This window comes from Nansenia antarctica, assembly GCF_963989245.1.
Source record: "Nansenia antarctica genome assembly, chromosome: 20".
In the NCBI taxonomy this organism is placed as follows: Eukaryota; Metazoa; Chordata; class Actinopteri; order Argentiniformes; family Microstomatidae; genus Nansenia; species Nansenia antarctica.
Genome location: NC_137693.1, coordinates 10,361,033 through 10,378,791, shown reverse-complemented (window position 1 = coordinate 10,378,791; position 17,759 = coordinate 10,361,033). Strand labels below are relative to the sequence as shown.

Sequence of the window (17,759 nt, the reverse complement as noted above, 5' to 3'; positions counted from 1 at the left end):
TGCGTGTGTGTGTGTGTGTGTGTGTGTGTTGTAGCTGCGTAACGTGGGCAGTGGTATGTGTATGGAGAGTAAACACTTTGCGTCCGGGTCGCCGATCCGCCTGGAGACGTGTCTGAAGGGGCGGGGCGAGGCGGGGTGGAGCCACGGACAGGTGAGGAGCCTCTACACACACCTGCAACACACCTGTCTGTCTACACACACCTGTCTGTCTGTACACACCTGTCTGTCTACACACACCTGTCTGTCTACACACACCTGTCTGTCTGTACACACCTGTCTGTCTGTACACACCTGTCTGTCTACACACACCTGTCTGTCTACACACACCTGTCTGTCTACACACACCTGTCTGTCTACACACACCTGTCTGTCTACACACCTGTCTGTCTACACACACCTGTCTGTCTGTACGCACCTGTCTGTCTACACACACCTGTCTGTCTACACACACCTGTCTGTCTACACACACCTGTCTGTCTATACACACCTGTCTGTCTACACACCTGTCTGTCTATACACACCTGTCTGTCTACACACCTGTCTGTCTACACACACCTGTCTGTCTACACACACCTGTCTGTCTGTACACACCTGTCTGTCTGTACACACCTGTCTGTCTGTACACACCTGTCTGTCTGTACACACCTGTCTGTCTGTACGCACCTGTCTGTCTACACACACCTGTCTGTCTATACACACCTGTCTGTCTACACACACCTGTCTGTCTACACACACCTGTCTGTCTACACACACCTGTCTGTCTACACACACCTGTCTGTCTACACACACCTGTCTGTCTACACACCTGTCTGTCTACACACCTGTCTGTCTACACACACCTGTCTGTCTACACACCTGTCTGTCTACACACACCTGTCTGTCTGTACACACCTGTCTGTCTACACACACCTGTCTGTCTACACACACCTGTCTGTCTACACACCTGTCTGTCTACACACACCTGTCTGTCTACACACACCTGTCTGTCTGTACACACCTGTCTGTCTACACACACCTGTCTGTCTGTACACACCTGTCTGTCTACACACACCTGTCTGTCTACACACACCTGTCTGTCTGTACACACCTGTCTGTCTACACACACCTGTCTGTCTACACACACCTGTCTGTCTATACACACCTGTCTGTCTACACACCTGTCTGTCTACACACACCTGTCTGTCTGTACACACCTGTCTGTCTACACACACCTGTCTGTCTACACACACCTGTCTGTCTACACACCTGTCTGTCTGTACACACCTGTCTGTCTACACACACCTGTCTGTCTACACACCTGTCTGTCTACACACCTGTCTGTCTGTACACACCTGTCTGTCTACACACACCTGTCTGTCTACACACACCTGTCTGTCTGTACACACCTGTCTATCTACACACACCTGTCTGTCTACACACCTGTCTGTCTGTCTACACACACCTGTCTGTCTACACACACCTGTCTGTCTACACACACCTGTCTGTCTGTACACACCTGTCTGTCTACACACACCTGTCTGTCTACACACACCTGTCTGTCTGTACACACCTGTCTGTCTACACACACCTGTCTGTCTACACACCTGTCTGTCTGTACACACCTGTCTGTCTGTACACACCTGTCTGTCTACACACACCTGTCTGTCTACACACCTGTCTGTCTACACACACCTGTCTGTCTGTACACACCTGTCTGTCTACACACACCTGTCTGTCTGTACACACCTGTCTGTCTACACACACCTGTCTGTCTACACACACCTGTCTGTCTACACACACCTGTCTGTCTACACACCTGTCTGTCTGTACACACCTGTCTGTCTGTAACACACCTGTCTGTCTACACACACCTGTCTGTCTACACACACCTGTCTGTCTATACACACCTGTCTGTCTACACACACCTGTCTGTCTACACACACCTGTCTGTCTACACACACCTGTCTGTCTACACACACCTGTCTGTCTGCACACACCTGTCTGTCTACACACCTGTCTGTCTACACACACACCTGTTTGTCTGTACACACCTGTCTGTCTGTACACACCTGTCTGTCTACACACACCTGTCTGTCTACACACAGCTGCTACATATCTGCCATCATTAACAATAGTTTCCCTTACTTTGTGTTTTGAAAAACTATGAGCACTCACTCTCTCGCTCTCTCCCACACACACACACACACACACACACACACATACACGACTTCATTATCTTAGCTGTTCTAATGGAGTCGATTTGTTCCAGTTGTCATATAAAAATGTTTTACGGGGCTCGAGACCGAGCGCTGACGGACGGCGGCCGTCTTTCCCTTTGTCTCCGGACGGTCGGCCACTCCGGCTCCGCTCCGGCGTTTTAATTACGCTGGTTTAAAGAGCTTGTTGTGGCTTCATATTTGTCATGGTCACAATTTGTATTCCGGGAGCCGGGAAACATCGGGGCATCACTCGCAAATCAAAGCGTCCCAGCTGGCTGTGGTCCAAAGTCAGGGACCTCCGGATGTGACGGGGAGGAGGAGGTCGTGTCTGAGCAACTCTTCCCCCAGGAAGGGAGCATCATTTTGGGGATGGGGGGGGGGGGGAGTCACTCGTGTCGACGCTGGGAGCAGCTTGGGGGTTCAGTGTCTTGCCCAAGGTCACTCAAACCGCCATCCTGCCAACCTTGCGATCATTAAGACGGCGACTCTACCTCCTGCGCCACAGCCGCCCCCCGAACACACAACCGTCATCGTTCAAACAGGCGGTTCGTACGCACCGTATCTAAGCTCGAGGCGACTTGCCCTGTGTCTAAAAAACGAAAACATGGGACGTCTTCTCACCAGACAAGAGCTCTGGCGTGAACGACAAATGAACGAGGAAGCAGAACAGCGGCAGGATCACGGAGGCTTTACGACTCCAAGCAGGTAGACTGGTAGGAGGGGTGGACAGGTGGATGTCCTGTGTATGGGTGGTGTTCTCACAGGTGTGTTTCTGTGTACAGGCGGTGTTCTCACAGGTGTGTTTCTGTCCCCCTCTGCAGGTGTTCACGTTCGGCTGGAGGGAGGACGTGCGGGTGGGGGACCCCATGCACACTAAGAAGGTGTGCTTCGACGCCATATCCCATAATAGTCCCGTCACCCTGTACGACTGTCACGGGATGAAGGGGAACCAGCTGTGGCGATACAAGAAGGTACGGGTCCTAACAACACACACACACACACACACTCACACTCACACACGCACGCTATGTGACTCTCACAAAGACACACACACACACTCCCTATGTGACTCACACACACAAGCACACACACACACACACACACGCTATGTGACTCTCACAAAGACTCACACACACATTATCTCTCTCACACACACACACATAGAGTGTGTGACTCACACACACACACACACACGGACACACTGTGTATCTCTGTCTCACACACTCACACACACTCCCTATGTGACTCACACACACAATTACACACACACACACACTCACACACATTCTCACATAGTGTATGTGACTCTCACACACGTACACACACACACACACACACACTGTGTATCTCACTGTGTATCTCACTCACACACTCACACACACACACACACACACTAACTGACATAGATCTACGAGGTCACGTGGCTTCGTTTGCTAAATTTAATATAAAGAAATATGCGTGGTCGGTCTGTTTATAGAGACATAATTCACTGTAGACGTTCTGGGAAACTCCGTGCCGTTATTTGCAAGGCACACACACACACGTTTCTGCTCCACGTCCCCCAGCAGGGCATTGTGGGTACGTACTTATCAAGGTTCACATCCATCTCTCTGCTCGGCTCCTGATGGAAACGCGTCTCGGGGAGACTGCTGCCCCGCCGCCCCGGGCTGCTGCTGGTGATAATGTTGTTGATGTTGTTGATGTTGTTGTCTCCTAGTTAGAAGCCCTGGCTGCCACGCAGGATTACACCAGCTGCTTTCAGTCGGAAAAAACGACATCCCAAGACATAACGCATATTTATATTCTCTCTCTCTCTCTCTCTCTCTCCCACCCTCTCTCCCACCCTCCCTCCCTCCCTCTCTCCCACCCTCCATCTCTCTCTCCCTCTCTCCCACCCTCCCACCCTCCCTGCCCCCCCCTCTCCCATCCTCCCACCCCCTCTCTCCCACCCTCCCTCCCTGCCTCCCCCCTCTCCCTCCCTCCCACCCTCTCTCCCTCCCTCCCTCTCTCCCACCCTCCATCTCTCTCTCCCACCCTCCCTCCCACCCTCCCTGCCCCCCCCCTCTCCCATCCTCCCACCCTCCCTCCTTTCCACCCCCTCTCTCCCACCCTCCCTCCCTGCCTCCCCCCTCTCCCTGCCTCCCCCCTCTCCCATCCTCCCACCCTCCCTCCTTCCCACCCCCTCTCTCCCTCCCCCCCTCTTTCCCTCCCTCTCTCTCCCTCCCCCCCTCTCTCTCTCCCTCCCTCCCACCCTCCCACCCTCTCTCTCCCTCCCTCCCACCCCCCTCTCTCTCCCCCACCCCCCCACCCCCCCCTCTCTCTCCCTCCCCCCCAGGACAAGACGGTGTATCACCCCATCAGTAACAGCTGTATAGACGGTAACCCGGTGGAGAGGAGGGTGTTCATGAACACGTGTGACCCCAGCTCCCCCACCCAGCAGTGGGTGTTTGAGAAGACCAACAACACCATCCTGGAGGAGTTCAACCGCAGTAACAACTGAGAACCACCGGGGGGGGTGGGAGAGGCACTGCTGAGCGCCGCCTGAGGTTGACTTTACCCAGGGGACTGCTGTCTGAAGTGTTTCACTTAAGAGAGAACTGGACTGGTGGTGGTGTTACTCCTAATGGGTATAATCATAGGTTATTATGGGGGAGAGGAGGTGATGGGGGGGAGGGGGGAGGTGGGGGGGCGGGGTTAGTATGGGCAAGCCAGTCTAGACCTATCAGTGAATAAGAGACGGAGGAGGGACTCTGTAGTTGATTGACAGGTCAATTGACAGGTCTCTAGGGAGAGAGGTGATTGGACGGTTCACTCTGATAGGCAGTCTGGCTTTGGTCTCCCCTCCCTGTCCATGTGTGTGTCACCCCCCTCGTCAATGTGTGCCCGGACCGCCTCCCCCCTGCCCCCAACCCCCCCCCCCCCCCCCCCCAATCACCCCCCCACAGCCTCCCCTGTCCCCACCTCACACCCCCATCCCCATCCCCTGTCCCCACCTCACACCACTCCCTCCCAGTGTCACCATCCCGCCCCCACAGCCTCCCCACCCCAGCCCCAACCCCCACCTCACCCACACCCCCCCCCCCCCCCAGACTAAAGCCAGACTGACAACTCGCACACAGACTGAGTGCAGAGACACTGTGTCAGTTCTCTCTTCTTTCTCTCCTTCTTGGTGTGTTTCGCCTTGCTAAGCAGTTTCTCATGGTGTGTACTTCTCTCTGCTGGATCCGTGCCACATCCGTCCAGACACAGAGCATCACAGTTGGCAGGAGAGCTGGAGGAGAGAGGAAAGACCCCCCCTTCCCCCCCATCCCCCCCCCACAATCCTCATCTCCTCCCAAGTTATTTTTTGATCTGTATGAATAATCCTCTCCTCTCTCTGTGTCAACATGTTCTATGGATGGGCTTTGATGCGCGCACACACAAACTAAATGCATAAATACACACACACACACACAGACTCAGACACACACACACACACACAGACTCAGACACACACACACACACACACAGACTCAGACACACACACACACACACACACAGACTCAGACACACACACACAGACTCAGACACACACACACAGACAGACTCAGACACACACACACACACACACACACACACAGACTCAGACACACACACACAAACACAGACTCAGACACACACACACACACACACACACACAGACTCAGACACACACACACAGTCTGTGGACCAACCTACACATACCCTCTCATTCTATTTCTCTCTCTCTCACACACACACACACACACACACACACACACTCACACACACACACAGGACTGTGTGTGCAGTAAGACAGGCTGAGGTCTACACACTAGCGTCAGAGAAGGGGGCTTATAGAATCAGCCGTAGAGACTCTAGACTGGTTTGCCTGGAGAGGGTGGGTGGAGGGGAGGGGGGAGGGGATGTTTAGGTGGTTTAAATGCATTAAGCACTTGTAATGATAAACTTGAATGAAATCTGAGTGCCTTGCTGGATGAGAGAGGCGTATGGCCTGGCTTGGCATGACTCTGCCTGGTATGGTATGGCCTGGCTTAACATGGCTTGTCCTGGCCTGGCCTGGTATGGTCTTGTCCTGGTCTGGTCTGGTATGGTCTTGTTCTGGCCTGGCTTGGCCTGGTCCTGGTTTGACCTGACTTGTCCTGGTCTGGCCTGGTGTTCTGTGAGGTGGAGCCAGGCGTCCATGGCCACCCTGGCGTTCTCTCTCTGACCCGTGGGCGGGGTTTCTAAAAACACTTCAGGTGTTTGTTTGGGTGGAGAATCGAGCTGAAGAGACAAGCTGACAACAATGTGTCCTTCTGCCCTGCAAAGGTCTCCGCTGCCCTGCAAAGACCCTCTTCATGTTCATGCTACCTATAGGTTGTTTTCGTTGTTATTGTTGTTGTTATTGTTGTTGTTGTTGTCGTTGTGAGATCTAATACTTTTATTGCAAGAAATGAGCTCCGGAGGACATTTAATCACTGACTGATATTGACTTCCTGTTCTTTGGCGTGTGTCTATTGTTTTGGATGTCAGGTTCGTTCTGATCTTAGTCTGTTATGTTTTCTATAAAGGATCGTTTAGCCCCTTAGCCTAATCCCATAATTCCCTATGGTAAACCGACAAAAAAAATCATATTAGCATAACGACTATTTTGATGAGGCTATGCACAGCTTTTCCTGTTAAGGGTTTTATGCATTTGGGGATATTCAAAAGGGGGTCACTCTTCCATTGGTTTAGAGTGACACTGTTTAATCTTAGCATCCCCAGGCTGGTTAGAATTGACGGAAAACCAAAGCTTTGTAAAATGATGATGATGATGATGACGATGAAATTGTGTAACATTTGTGTCATTTACTTTTTATATGTATGTCTTCTGTGATTTATCCTTTTTTTGTGTGTGTTTATCAATGTTCATAATTATTGCAAGTTTCCCCATAGCAACAATCAAATTGACTACGTTAACTTTGTGATTGACCCAACATGTACAGTATATAACATATCTACTACACTATAGAGCTTGCATATCAGATTAACCCAAACATACTTGCGCCATAAGAGCCCCTGGCCATAGAACTCCATCAAAAAAGAGCCCTTGGCCATAGAACTCCATCAAAAAAGAGCCCCTGGCCATAGAACTCCATCAGAGAGCCCCTGGCCATAGAACTCCATCAGAGAAGATGGAGTGGAATGTTACGATTTCTTTAGCTGTGTAGTTTTATTGAGTCAATACCAATGGTCTGGTCTAAACTTCATGTGAATCGCTACAATGGAAATATGTACGAGTTATGTTAGAATTCCCAGACCATGGCTGGAATTCATATTCAATCAATCTGGCACTGCAGTAACCAGACACTGTGGGAAGGTTAGACAATGCCCTGTGGACACCTTCTCTGTGTTAAGGCCCTGTGGATACCTTCTCTATGTTAAGGCCCTGTGGACACCTTCTCTATGTTAAGGCTCTGTGGATACCTTCTCTATGTTAAGGCTCTGTGGATACCTTCTCTATGTTAAGGCCCTGTGGCTGGACACCTTCTCTGTGTTAAGGCCCTGTGGATACCATCTCTATGTTAAGGCCCTGTGGCTGGACACCTTCTCTGTGTTAAGGCCCTGTGGATACCATCTCTATGTTAAGGCTTTGTTCTGGGCTGTTTCATGAATGCTCTGCCAGTTCTGTGCACTCCCATGGGCAGAGTCATGATGGAAACATGTTTACTTTGACACCACTGAAGTATGTAGCAGCATGTCCTGTCTGTGTATGAGAGACAATGAGGCAGAGAGATTCCCTGAAATCCTGAATTCATTGAGTTCATATACATGACAAATCCAACTATAAAGACTGTGTAACAATGATAATAGATTTTGATGGGCTGTTGCAGTTAATTAGTTAACCCTGTCCATTGCACATGTAAAAGGCATTTTTGCTTACGTCATGATGATTAATAACTTGGGTCGGAGGTGATTAAAACCTTCTCTTTTCTTTTTTTTCTTCTTAATTGTGAAGTTTTAACTACATTTTTCTACTGTGCAATTTTTTCATGATTTTGTGTTGGAATTAAATATTGAGCTAAAATGTGAAGACAATAACTTCTTTTTTAAACAAAGGTTTTTAATGTTTAAGACCATTGCTGGTCATCCACACAATGCTGTGTACATGTGTGTGTGCAATTGTAATGTGTAGGGAAGTGTACATTTTGTATTGCATAAATATCCAATATTTTTTTCTACTGACATAATGACTGTAAAAGTGTATTTAGGTATTTAACACACTGTACAACTAAACTGGAATTGTATCATATTTTTTGCTGAAATTGTAAAATAAAATGTTTCTATATTTGAATGATTAACTGTGATATTTATATTTTTGGATATGTTCATAAGTCACACACGACATCTCAGACACCAGACAACTGGGGCAATGTTGACGAAACTTGGTTGAATGATGCGTCTTGCCCTTGAGATCCAACATTTACTAAATTACACTGATTGGCCCAAGGAGGGTGCCATTGTAAACAACTGAAATTCAGAAATTACAATGTTTGGCCCAAGGGAAACGCTTCATCATTCACGGGGGACAACATGTTTACTGGAGACTGAACAAGGTTCCCCTGATTGCCATCTCCTCAGCAACACATTCGCTGGTGCACCTTTGGCGCCCCCTAGTGTCAGAGGAACGTTAACGTTCATGTTAGTCTCATTCATAGATAATATACGTATATATATATTATAATGTATAATATCTATGGACTCATTCACATTTCCAGACACTTCCGCAGCCTGGGGCGAGGTTACTTTTCATCTTCTTAACCAAAAGGGGGTGATGTGTCAATGTCACACTTTTCTGTAGCTTGAGATAAATAGAGATAAATTGTATGGCACGCTACATAAATCTTTTATACATTTTATTCTGTGCACACGTGTAGTGTTGGCTGCTGGAGCAGGTCCAGCTCCTGTCAAACCCAGTGAGATACAGCTCCTGTTCTTCCCCCTGTCAGGGTGCTCTCAAGGTTTTCCTATGGGAACATGTTTAGAATAATCTCTCTATTACTGTACCTTACCAAGTCATCTGAACCCATGTGTCTCCCTTTCCCTTGCTATAGTTTGTAAAAAAAATCATTGCAAAAAAAACCTGTACATGGCCTAATGTTGCCACCTAGTGACTAGGTGGCCTAGAGTTGGACTGGTGATCAGAAGGTCATGAGTTCAAATCCCACCTGGGAACACCAACACTAGTGTGCTCTTGAGTAACACACTTGGCCCTAAATTACTTCAGGGAGACTGCCCCTGTAATCTAAAAACTTCAATAAAATCATTGCATTGCCACTACTGGGCCGACCCGACCCGAGCCAGGCCGGCCCGGTTCGTTTTCCTTTCCCCACTGCCAACCGAGCCGTACCGGGCCATAGTACCTGTGCCGTTTTTAGTTCCAGTTCGAGAGGGGTACTTTCGGTACTTTTTTTCCAGGCTGTGTGTTAAGTGTGACGCTGCAGACCGTTGATTGGTCAATGGAAATCGTCATCCCGTGTTCATAGAGTTCATCGCTAACCGCCATTTTTAAATACCACAACAGATTTCGCTCTCGGAAAATGTCACTTACTGTTTCTGTAATAACTTATTAATAAAGATTTGCAAAATTATTAGTTTTTCAGTAGTGACTAGGTGGCCTAGAGTTGGACTGGTGATCAGAAGGTCATGAGTTCAAATCCCACCTGGGAACACCAACACTAGTGTGCTCTTGAGTAACACACTTGGCCCTAAATTACTTCAGGGAGACTGCCCCTGTAATCTAAAAACTTCAATAAAATCATTGCATTGCCACTACTGGGCCGACCCGACCCGAGCCAGGCCGGCCCGGTTCGTTTTCCTTTCCCCACTGCCAACCGAGCCGTACCGGGCCATAGTACCTGTGCCGTTTTTAGTTCCAGTTCGAGAGGGGTACTTTCGGTACTTTTTTTCCAGGCTGTGTGTTAAGTGTGACGCTGCAGACCGTTGATTGGTCAATGGAAATCGTCATCCCGTGTTCATAGAGTTCATCGCTAACCGCCATTTTTAAATACCACAACAGATTTCGCTCTCGGAAAATGTCACTTACTGTTTCTGTAATAACTTATTAATAAAGATTTGCAAAATTATTAGTTTTTCAGTAGTGACTAGGTGGCCTAGAGTTGGACTGGTGATCAGAAGGTCATGAGTTCAAATCCCACCTGGGAACACCAACACTAGTGTGCTCTTGAGTGACACACTTGGCCCTAAATTACTCCAGGGAGACTGGCCCTGTAATCTCTAATTGTACGTCACTTTGGATAAAAGTGTCTGCTAAATGGTTAAAATGTAAATAAACTCATAAATGTTTCACATGAGCCCACAACATATGTCATCTGTTATCCTCCAACCACAAAAGAAAACACACAATCCTCACACACCCCTACGATGTTACGTCTCCCTCTCATGACACTCAAGAAACTTGTGGTCCAAATAAATCCAAAGAAGACAGGAAATGTCACGTGTGCTGTCACTTCTTCTGTCACTTCTCCTGTCACCATTAGCAGACTGTAGCACCTCACTTTGCATGTGTTTTGTCACTCAAAAGCATAGCTTTCAGGGGATGTGATAGAATGGATTATGTCACATTAGGCATGCACATTAGTGAGCTGTCATATTTAATGTAGTATGACAGGCTTACAGACTGTTCGGTTTAGGAAGAACATACATAGAATGATCGTTGAATACTCTGTAAAGCCTTTTGTCAGTTGTAATTGATTTAAAGTGGCGCCTGTCTAAGAGGCTGTACTTGTGGTGGCATAACACGTCGCTTACATGGGACGTCACTTGTCCTGTATCCTCCCCCGGGTATTGCACACAGCGCTTGTCTAGTGCCTCATCAGGGGGTAACGGGAGCATCTTACGGGCACCCTTACCCCCCAACTAACCCCTTACTCAGTGGTGATGACAGTATGGGTTGAGATCAGGGGAGGCTGATGGAGGTAGAAATCGGAAACAACCATGTCACAATTTAACACCATCGACTACAAGACTCTAGATAAAATCATGTCACGTCTTAAACCATCCACCTGTGCTCTTGATGTCCTGCCAACAAGCTTTTTAAAAAACATATTTAGCTGCATGACAGGTGAACTAATACAAATAATCAACACTTCCCTTTCATCAGGAATCTTCCCTGAAGCCCTGAAAACTGCAATTATCAAGCCTTTACAAAAAAGGAACGGCCTAGACCCATTTGTACTAAACAACTACGGACCCATATCAAACCTTTCCTGTACAGGAACAATTATTTAAATGGTTGCCCACAAACAAGTTAGCAATTATTTGACCCTAAATGATCTCTTCGATGACTTTCAATCAGGCTTTCGCCCCCTACATAGCACTGAAACGGCCCTTATTAAGGATCTTCCTGACATTCGTGTAAACACAGACTCCGGATAAATCTCAGTTTTGGTACACTATATGGAGAAAAGTATGTGGACACAATTAACGTCTGGGGCTGTTTTCATGGTTTGAACTAGGCCCCTTAGTTCCAGTGAAGGGAGGTCTTAATGCTACAGCATACAATGGATTCTAGAGAATGCCCCCATACACAAAGTGAGGTCCATAATGACATGGTTTGCCGAGTTTGGTCTGGGAGAACTTGACTGTCCAGCACAGAGCTCTGACCTCAACCCCCTCGAACACCTTTGGGATGAACCCTAACCCTAACCCTGCGAGCCAGTCCTTCTCACCCAACATCAGTGCCCGATCTCATTAATGCTCTTGTGGCTGAATGGGAGCAAATCCCTGCAACCATATTTTAAAATCTAGTAGAAAGTCTTCCCAGAAGAGTGGAAGCTGTTATAGCAGCAAAGGGACCAACTCCATATTAATGCCCATGGTTTTGGAATGAAAAGTTCAACAAGCACATATGGGTGTGATGTTCAGGTGTCCCAATACTTTTGTCCATATAGTGTAATAGGGTCAATGACGTGACGCCTACTTTTTCTGTCCAACTGAATTTTTTACCTTAAAAAAAACATAAAAATACATAAAAAGATAACATGTATGTCTAATACCTTCCCCATATACATAACCACTCTAACTTCTCCAAACATTTTAGTTATTGGTCATTTTTCTGCTATCTGAAGTGTCAAAACATCATGTGGGGTGACCGTCCAGCCTTGACTTCTATTTAGACAACCGGTTTAAAATCACTTTAAATCTATTTGAATATATCCCTTGCTCTATTTGGCATAATTTCAAACATGTTTTACATTAATTGACAAAATTATTAAGCATTTGCACTTATATTTCCATCATAAAATACAAACGAATGTTGTCCGAATATGTTAATTTGATGAAATATCATCTCGGGCGACCATCAAGAAAACACAATTGTGGGACTTTTATTTTGAAACCACCTCAAGGACAGATGCTGCATCCGCCAGCCACATGTGAGGGACCCAGAGAAACAACTGGCATGTTAGTAAGTTTCTCTCATATTTGCAAATAAATCTCTTTTTTAACTGCTGTCATGTACTTGCCACTTTTGGATATCATGTGGGACGACCCCCACAAAACTGTGAATAATAAGTTTTATCTGCAAATCTATATTTTGATGATAAATTTGATAGTGACATGTGGTAAGAAGTAGCTAGTTTGGTTTCTGTAGCTAACTGTTAGCCTGTAATATTTGACTGAACTTGAAAACATCATCTGGGGTGACCTAGTATCATGTGGGGCGACCACTGCTGAGTGTCTTACATGATAGATATACGTCCTGTATTTGTAGTTTCTGTATATTTATATTTTATTAATGATTTATATACATACAGTTCTTTGTTTTAGCATAACTCTTTGTATACTTTAACACATATTTGTCTAAATTTCAGTCATTTTCCATTCCTATTTAGGAATTAACGTTTCTTTTTTATTACTGTGCATCTTATGAAAGAAATGTAAAAATTGTATAGCATGACATTCCATTTAGGTAATTGTAGATGTATTAGTTATGTTTAACTAGTTTAACCTATTTTCTAGATGGCACCACAAACAAGCAAACAGAAGACTGCTCGATACAGGCAGCGGGTCAACGCAGACCCTGCAGCAAGAGCCGACTATCTTGCCAGGAAAAAGGAAAGGTAAAAAACTATAGGTAACATGCAGTAGGCTATATCTTTCTCTGGTGTATTTGAAACTGTCATGTTAGTAGGATTATGAATGACCTTTTCTGTAATATCTTGAACTTAAGTTTGTATGTAATTTAGGCCACCAGAATGCTTCTCGCGTCTCGAAGCTGACTTGCCAAGACTGGGTAAAGTTCAGAAATGCCTGGGGGCTCATTTATAAACATTTACTTGAACGTCATCTTTAACTTGCACGTAAGCACATTTTTCTAAATGGACGTAAGCATTATTTATAAAACGGGCTGTGCTTGTTTAAAATTGCGTACGTCTGTCGTACGTACTTCCGTCTATAAATAACAAATATACTTGAAATTGAACGCAGGTGAATGAGCTTTGTATTTACGCCCTGTGATAGCGGCTCAATTATAGAGGCTGAATTAAGCCAAGTGCTATAAATAGGCTTGATTGAGGTGTTGAGCAGCACCTTTGACGAGTTCACACGATGGTAGACAAACAAAAGAAGAGAAACTTTACTGAGGAGGAGATCGACTGTCTTATCAGAAATAGACGCGCGGTCGCAAACGCACGCCCCCGAATTCCCCTGATCACATCAGGCAGGATGCGGCTGAAGGAGGGCTGGCAGTCGGGTCACTGCCTTTATCACGCCTCAATTTAGAATGATTACACCATACAATAGCCTAATGGCATATAAAGGAAGACTGAAATACAATCATGAACATCAGTTCCCTTTAAATCTTGAATTAAACTAATTTTCTCGGCTGATAACAACATTGTTAGTTTTATTACGAGCCACTTTCACTTCGCATGAATTACAGTTAAGTAGGCATTAACGTGTTCGAGTGCGGCGCACATGCCTGTAATAACTTTGCATAACTAGTAGGTAATGTGCGTACGTCAAGTCAAGACCTGACGTAGAGCTACGATCGTTTCCACTGTCAAATTGACTCACGTTGACATTTTATGATTCACTATTTTGACATGGTTTTCTACGTACGCCAAGGGTAAGATCACATTTTATCCATATTCTATAAATGAGGCCCCTGGTGTTAAAGAAATGCCTGCAGTTTACCATGAGTCTGGTCACAATGATTAGATGGTCATTGGTCACAATGCAATGAGTAAGGAAAATGAAATGGCAATAAAATGGGGAAATAAAGGAACGAAAAGAAAATGGAAGTGACAAATGAGAATGAAATGACAATAGCAAAGACAATGAAATTACAGTAACAATGAAATGGAAATAGCCTACCATAGTTTGTTACATGCTGATGTTCCTAAACATCGTTTTAATGTAACAAATGATCCACTGCTCCAACCAGCCTGTGTTGTAAGTCATATACAGGGAACTGATACAACTGTGTTGTAGGTGTTTAGTGTTGATTTCATCCATGCAACTAGGTTGGTGTTTATTGTTTATTGACTCTATAGAACTGTGTTGGTGTTTAGTTTTTATTCCATATACAACTGTTTACTTTTTATTGAAATTGTTGATCCCTGTGCAATGTGACTACCAGGGTCCACAAAAGTGATGCTACTTAACCCTCCTTCTCTCACTCATAGATTGACAAAACCAAAGATGAGATGACAAGGACGTGAAAATTTACATTTGTGAAATATTTGTTCTTGAAGAAGTTCCTGAAGCATATAATGTGCATTGCACTTTAACTTTTTAAATGTTTAATGTTTTTAACATTTGTGATATTTGATTGTTCCTGACGAAACTTGTAACCTACGCGTTTTACGTTGTACATTTTTTTAGTTCTGTGATATTTGAATTGAATTGAATTTAAGAATATTTTTGACTTGACCACTTGAAAAGATTGTAATAAAAACGTTGTTCCGTTTTCTTTAGTCTGAACTGTATTGTGTACATTTTAAATAGACTTTTAACTACCTGCGGTTTTCTCATCATTTGGGGCGACCATCTGTCATGTGGGGTAACCAACTATTGGCAATTACTGTACTAAATTCTAAATAGAATATCCATCAGTTTTGGCTCAAATATTAATCAATTGTATACTATGCTTAAGTGGATATTATCTGTACACATTTTAAATCAGTTTTATGGGTTTTAGAACAAAAATGGGTATTGTAACTGCATTACGAGGGAGACACTGCCATTATAGAATAAACTTGTGAAGTCATGGTTTACAAAAAATGAAAGGGCACACAAGCCTGTCTTTCTTAAACAGTTTATTTAATTACTGATACTTGTTAAAATATTAGAAATGTTAAGGAAATATATTAATTTTTAGATAAATTACGGTCGCCCCAAACGACTTTTTTTAAGGGCGTGTCCTATTAATTCAACTTTAAAAACACTAAAATCTCTTAATTTGGGGTTTTTGCATAAATGCATGTGTACACTACATTCCAAATGTTTGAATAATGGCCAAATATATTGTTATTGATAGTATTTGAAAATTGGCCCATTCAAAAGTCTTATCCGTCAATGACCCAATACTAGATTTTAGCACTGCCTTTGACACCTATGACAGACCACGACATTCTAATAGATAGACCTGGGTAAAAATAGATCAGATCAGATCTTCTCCCACCATATATTCCAGCAAGGCCCCTAAGGTCAGCTGAGACTAATCAGCTAATCATTCCAAGAGTGAAAACAAAACACAGTAAAGCAACATTCAGTCACACCGCATGCTCCTGGAACAAACTCCCTGAAGAAATCAAACAGGCCCAAACCCTAAAAACAGTCATGTTCTGCAGCAGGTATGATTGAACACTAACACTCTATCTATCAAATGAGGCCGTGCATCACAATGAGTCCGTTCTCCGATTTCTACCTCCTTTAGCCTCCCCTGGTAGAGATTAGGTGGGTGGAGGAGGATTTGAGGGGAAGGGAGAAGGATACAGAGTGATGGTCTGAAACAGAGGAGGGGTAACAGGGGTTAGAAGTGGAACAGCACCCTGTGAAGACAAGATAGTGTCATTTAGTTTTTATATGTATTTGTTCTGTGATTTATCCTTGTTTTTCATTGTGTTTATCAATGTTCATATATTGCTAGTTTCCCCATAGCAACAATCAGATGTATGTTTATTTGGTGATTCACCCAACATGCAGAGTATATAACATATCTACAGTGGTGTGCAAACATGTGGGCACCCCTAGTCAAAATACAGGGAGTTACTTCAGAATATATAGTTCAACCCTGGAATTATATTCACCTGACTCATTGAAGACCTAACGAGTAAATCACCTTGGTCTGGGCCTTAGTAATCATCTTCTCAAAAGGTAACAAAGAATAATCCAAAAGGGTTCCCAAACTTTTGCACAGGGCCCTGTGTTACCTTTTTTTTATCATTTAAAAACTCTGAAAAATGAAAATAAAAAGAAACCTTGCTTTAAAATGTGCAAAAAGGTGTCATGTTTAACTTTTTAAGCATTTCGTGTTCAGGTTTGCTTTCAATCACTTTGGAGATTAATTGTAACAGACATTTAAACCAGAGGTGCCCAAATGTTTACACCCCACTGTAGTTCGTACACAATAGCCTAGAGTCGCTTGCATATCAGTTTAACCCAAACATACTTGCAAGAACCCCTAGCCATAGAACTCTAATAGGAGAAAAAACCCTTCAAAGGTTAAAACAGGAGAGAACTAGAAGAAATCCAAAAGAGTGAAACTTCTCTGGCTGGGTGTCCCTGAGGATAGCAAGCAGTGTGCTGTCCTCAGGGAAGAAGCTGAGAAGGACATCCATCAGAGGTTCTCAACCCTCTCCTCTGGGACCCCCAGCCGCTCCACATGTTTGATCTGTTCCACCACCAGCACACCTGATTCAACTGATCAAGTATAAAGCAATTATGGTTTGTACTTGATCAGTTGAATCAGGTGTGCTGGTGGTGGAACAGATCAAACACGTGGAGCGACTGGGGGTCCCAGAGGAGAGGGTTGAGAACCACTGAAGGAGGTAATCACCTACCTGGGGGCAGATAGATCACATGGACACTGGAAAAGTAACAGAAACAGCGTGGAAACTAGATGACCATATCAACAGCTGTCATAGAGAAAGAACACGAAATGTCTACTTATATGAGATGAGGAGGGAGCTGCTACTACTACTAGTAGATCTAAACACATTGCATAATGCACTCAAATGGTGGTAAAGTGCCACAGACAAACATAGCCGGCATGTTGAAATCCTTGTCATGGTACAAGACTATGTCGAATACAGTAAGTATGCCTATCTATCATGATATCTGCGTGTGCACAGAAGCAAATGTCGCATTGATCGTGTACATGTCTTTGTGTGTTTCACAGATCAGCACACTGGCGCCAGAGTGACAGGCGGATTCCTTTTCATAGAGAAACACAAATACGCATCGCGATCCAGGAAGCAACAACTGGGAAGATGGATAATCTCCCAGCCAACCGGAGGGCTCGAAAACACTCTAATCCCCGCCTTTATTCAA

At 45.0% G+C, this 17,759-nt stretch overlaps 1 protein-coding gene across 1 annotated transcript in view; it reads left to right on the top strand.

Annotated features, from left to right (window-relative positions):
• The window catches only part of galnt10 (UDP-N-acetyl-alpha-D-galactosamine:polypeptide N-acetylgalactosaminyltransferase 10 (GalNAc-T10)), a gene marked incomplete at its 5' end in the record, with an annotated part of 40,294 nt that extends 35,568 nt beyond the window's left edge, over window positions 1-4,726 (top strand). The window contains 3 exons of the mRNA XM_080549426.1: window positions 35-151; window positions 3,020-3,169; window positions 4,534-4,726. Of these exons, the coding sequence (XP_080405552.1) occupies window positions 35-151; window positions 3,020-3,169; window positions 4,534-4,698 (432 nt within the window). The 3' untranslated portion in view covers window positions 4,699-4,726. The remainder of the gene's footprint in view (window positions 1-34; window positions 152-3,019; window positions 3,170-4,533) is intronic.
• Window positions 4,727-17,759: the final 13,033 nt, after the last annotated feature.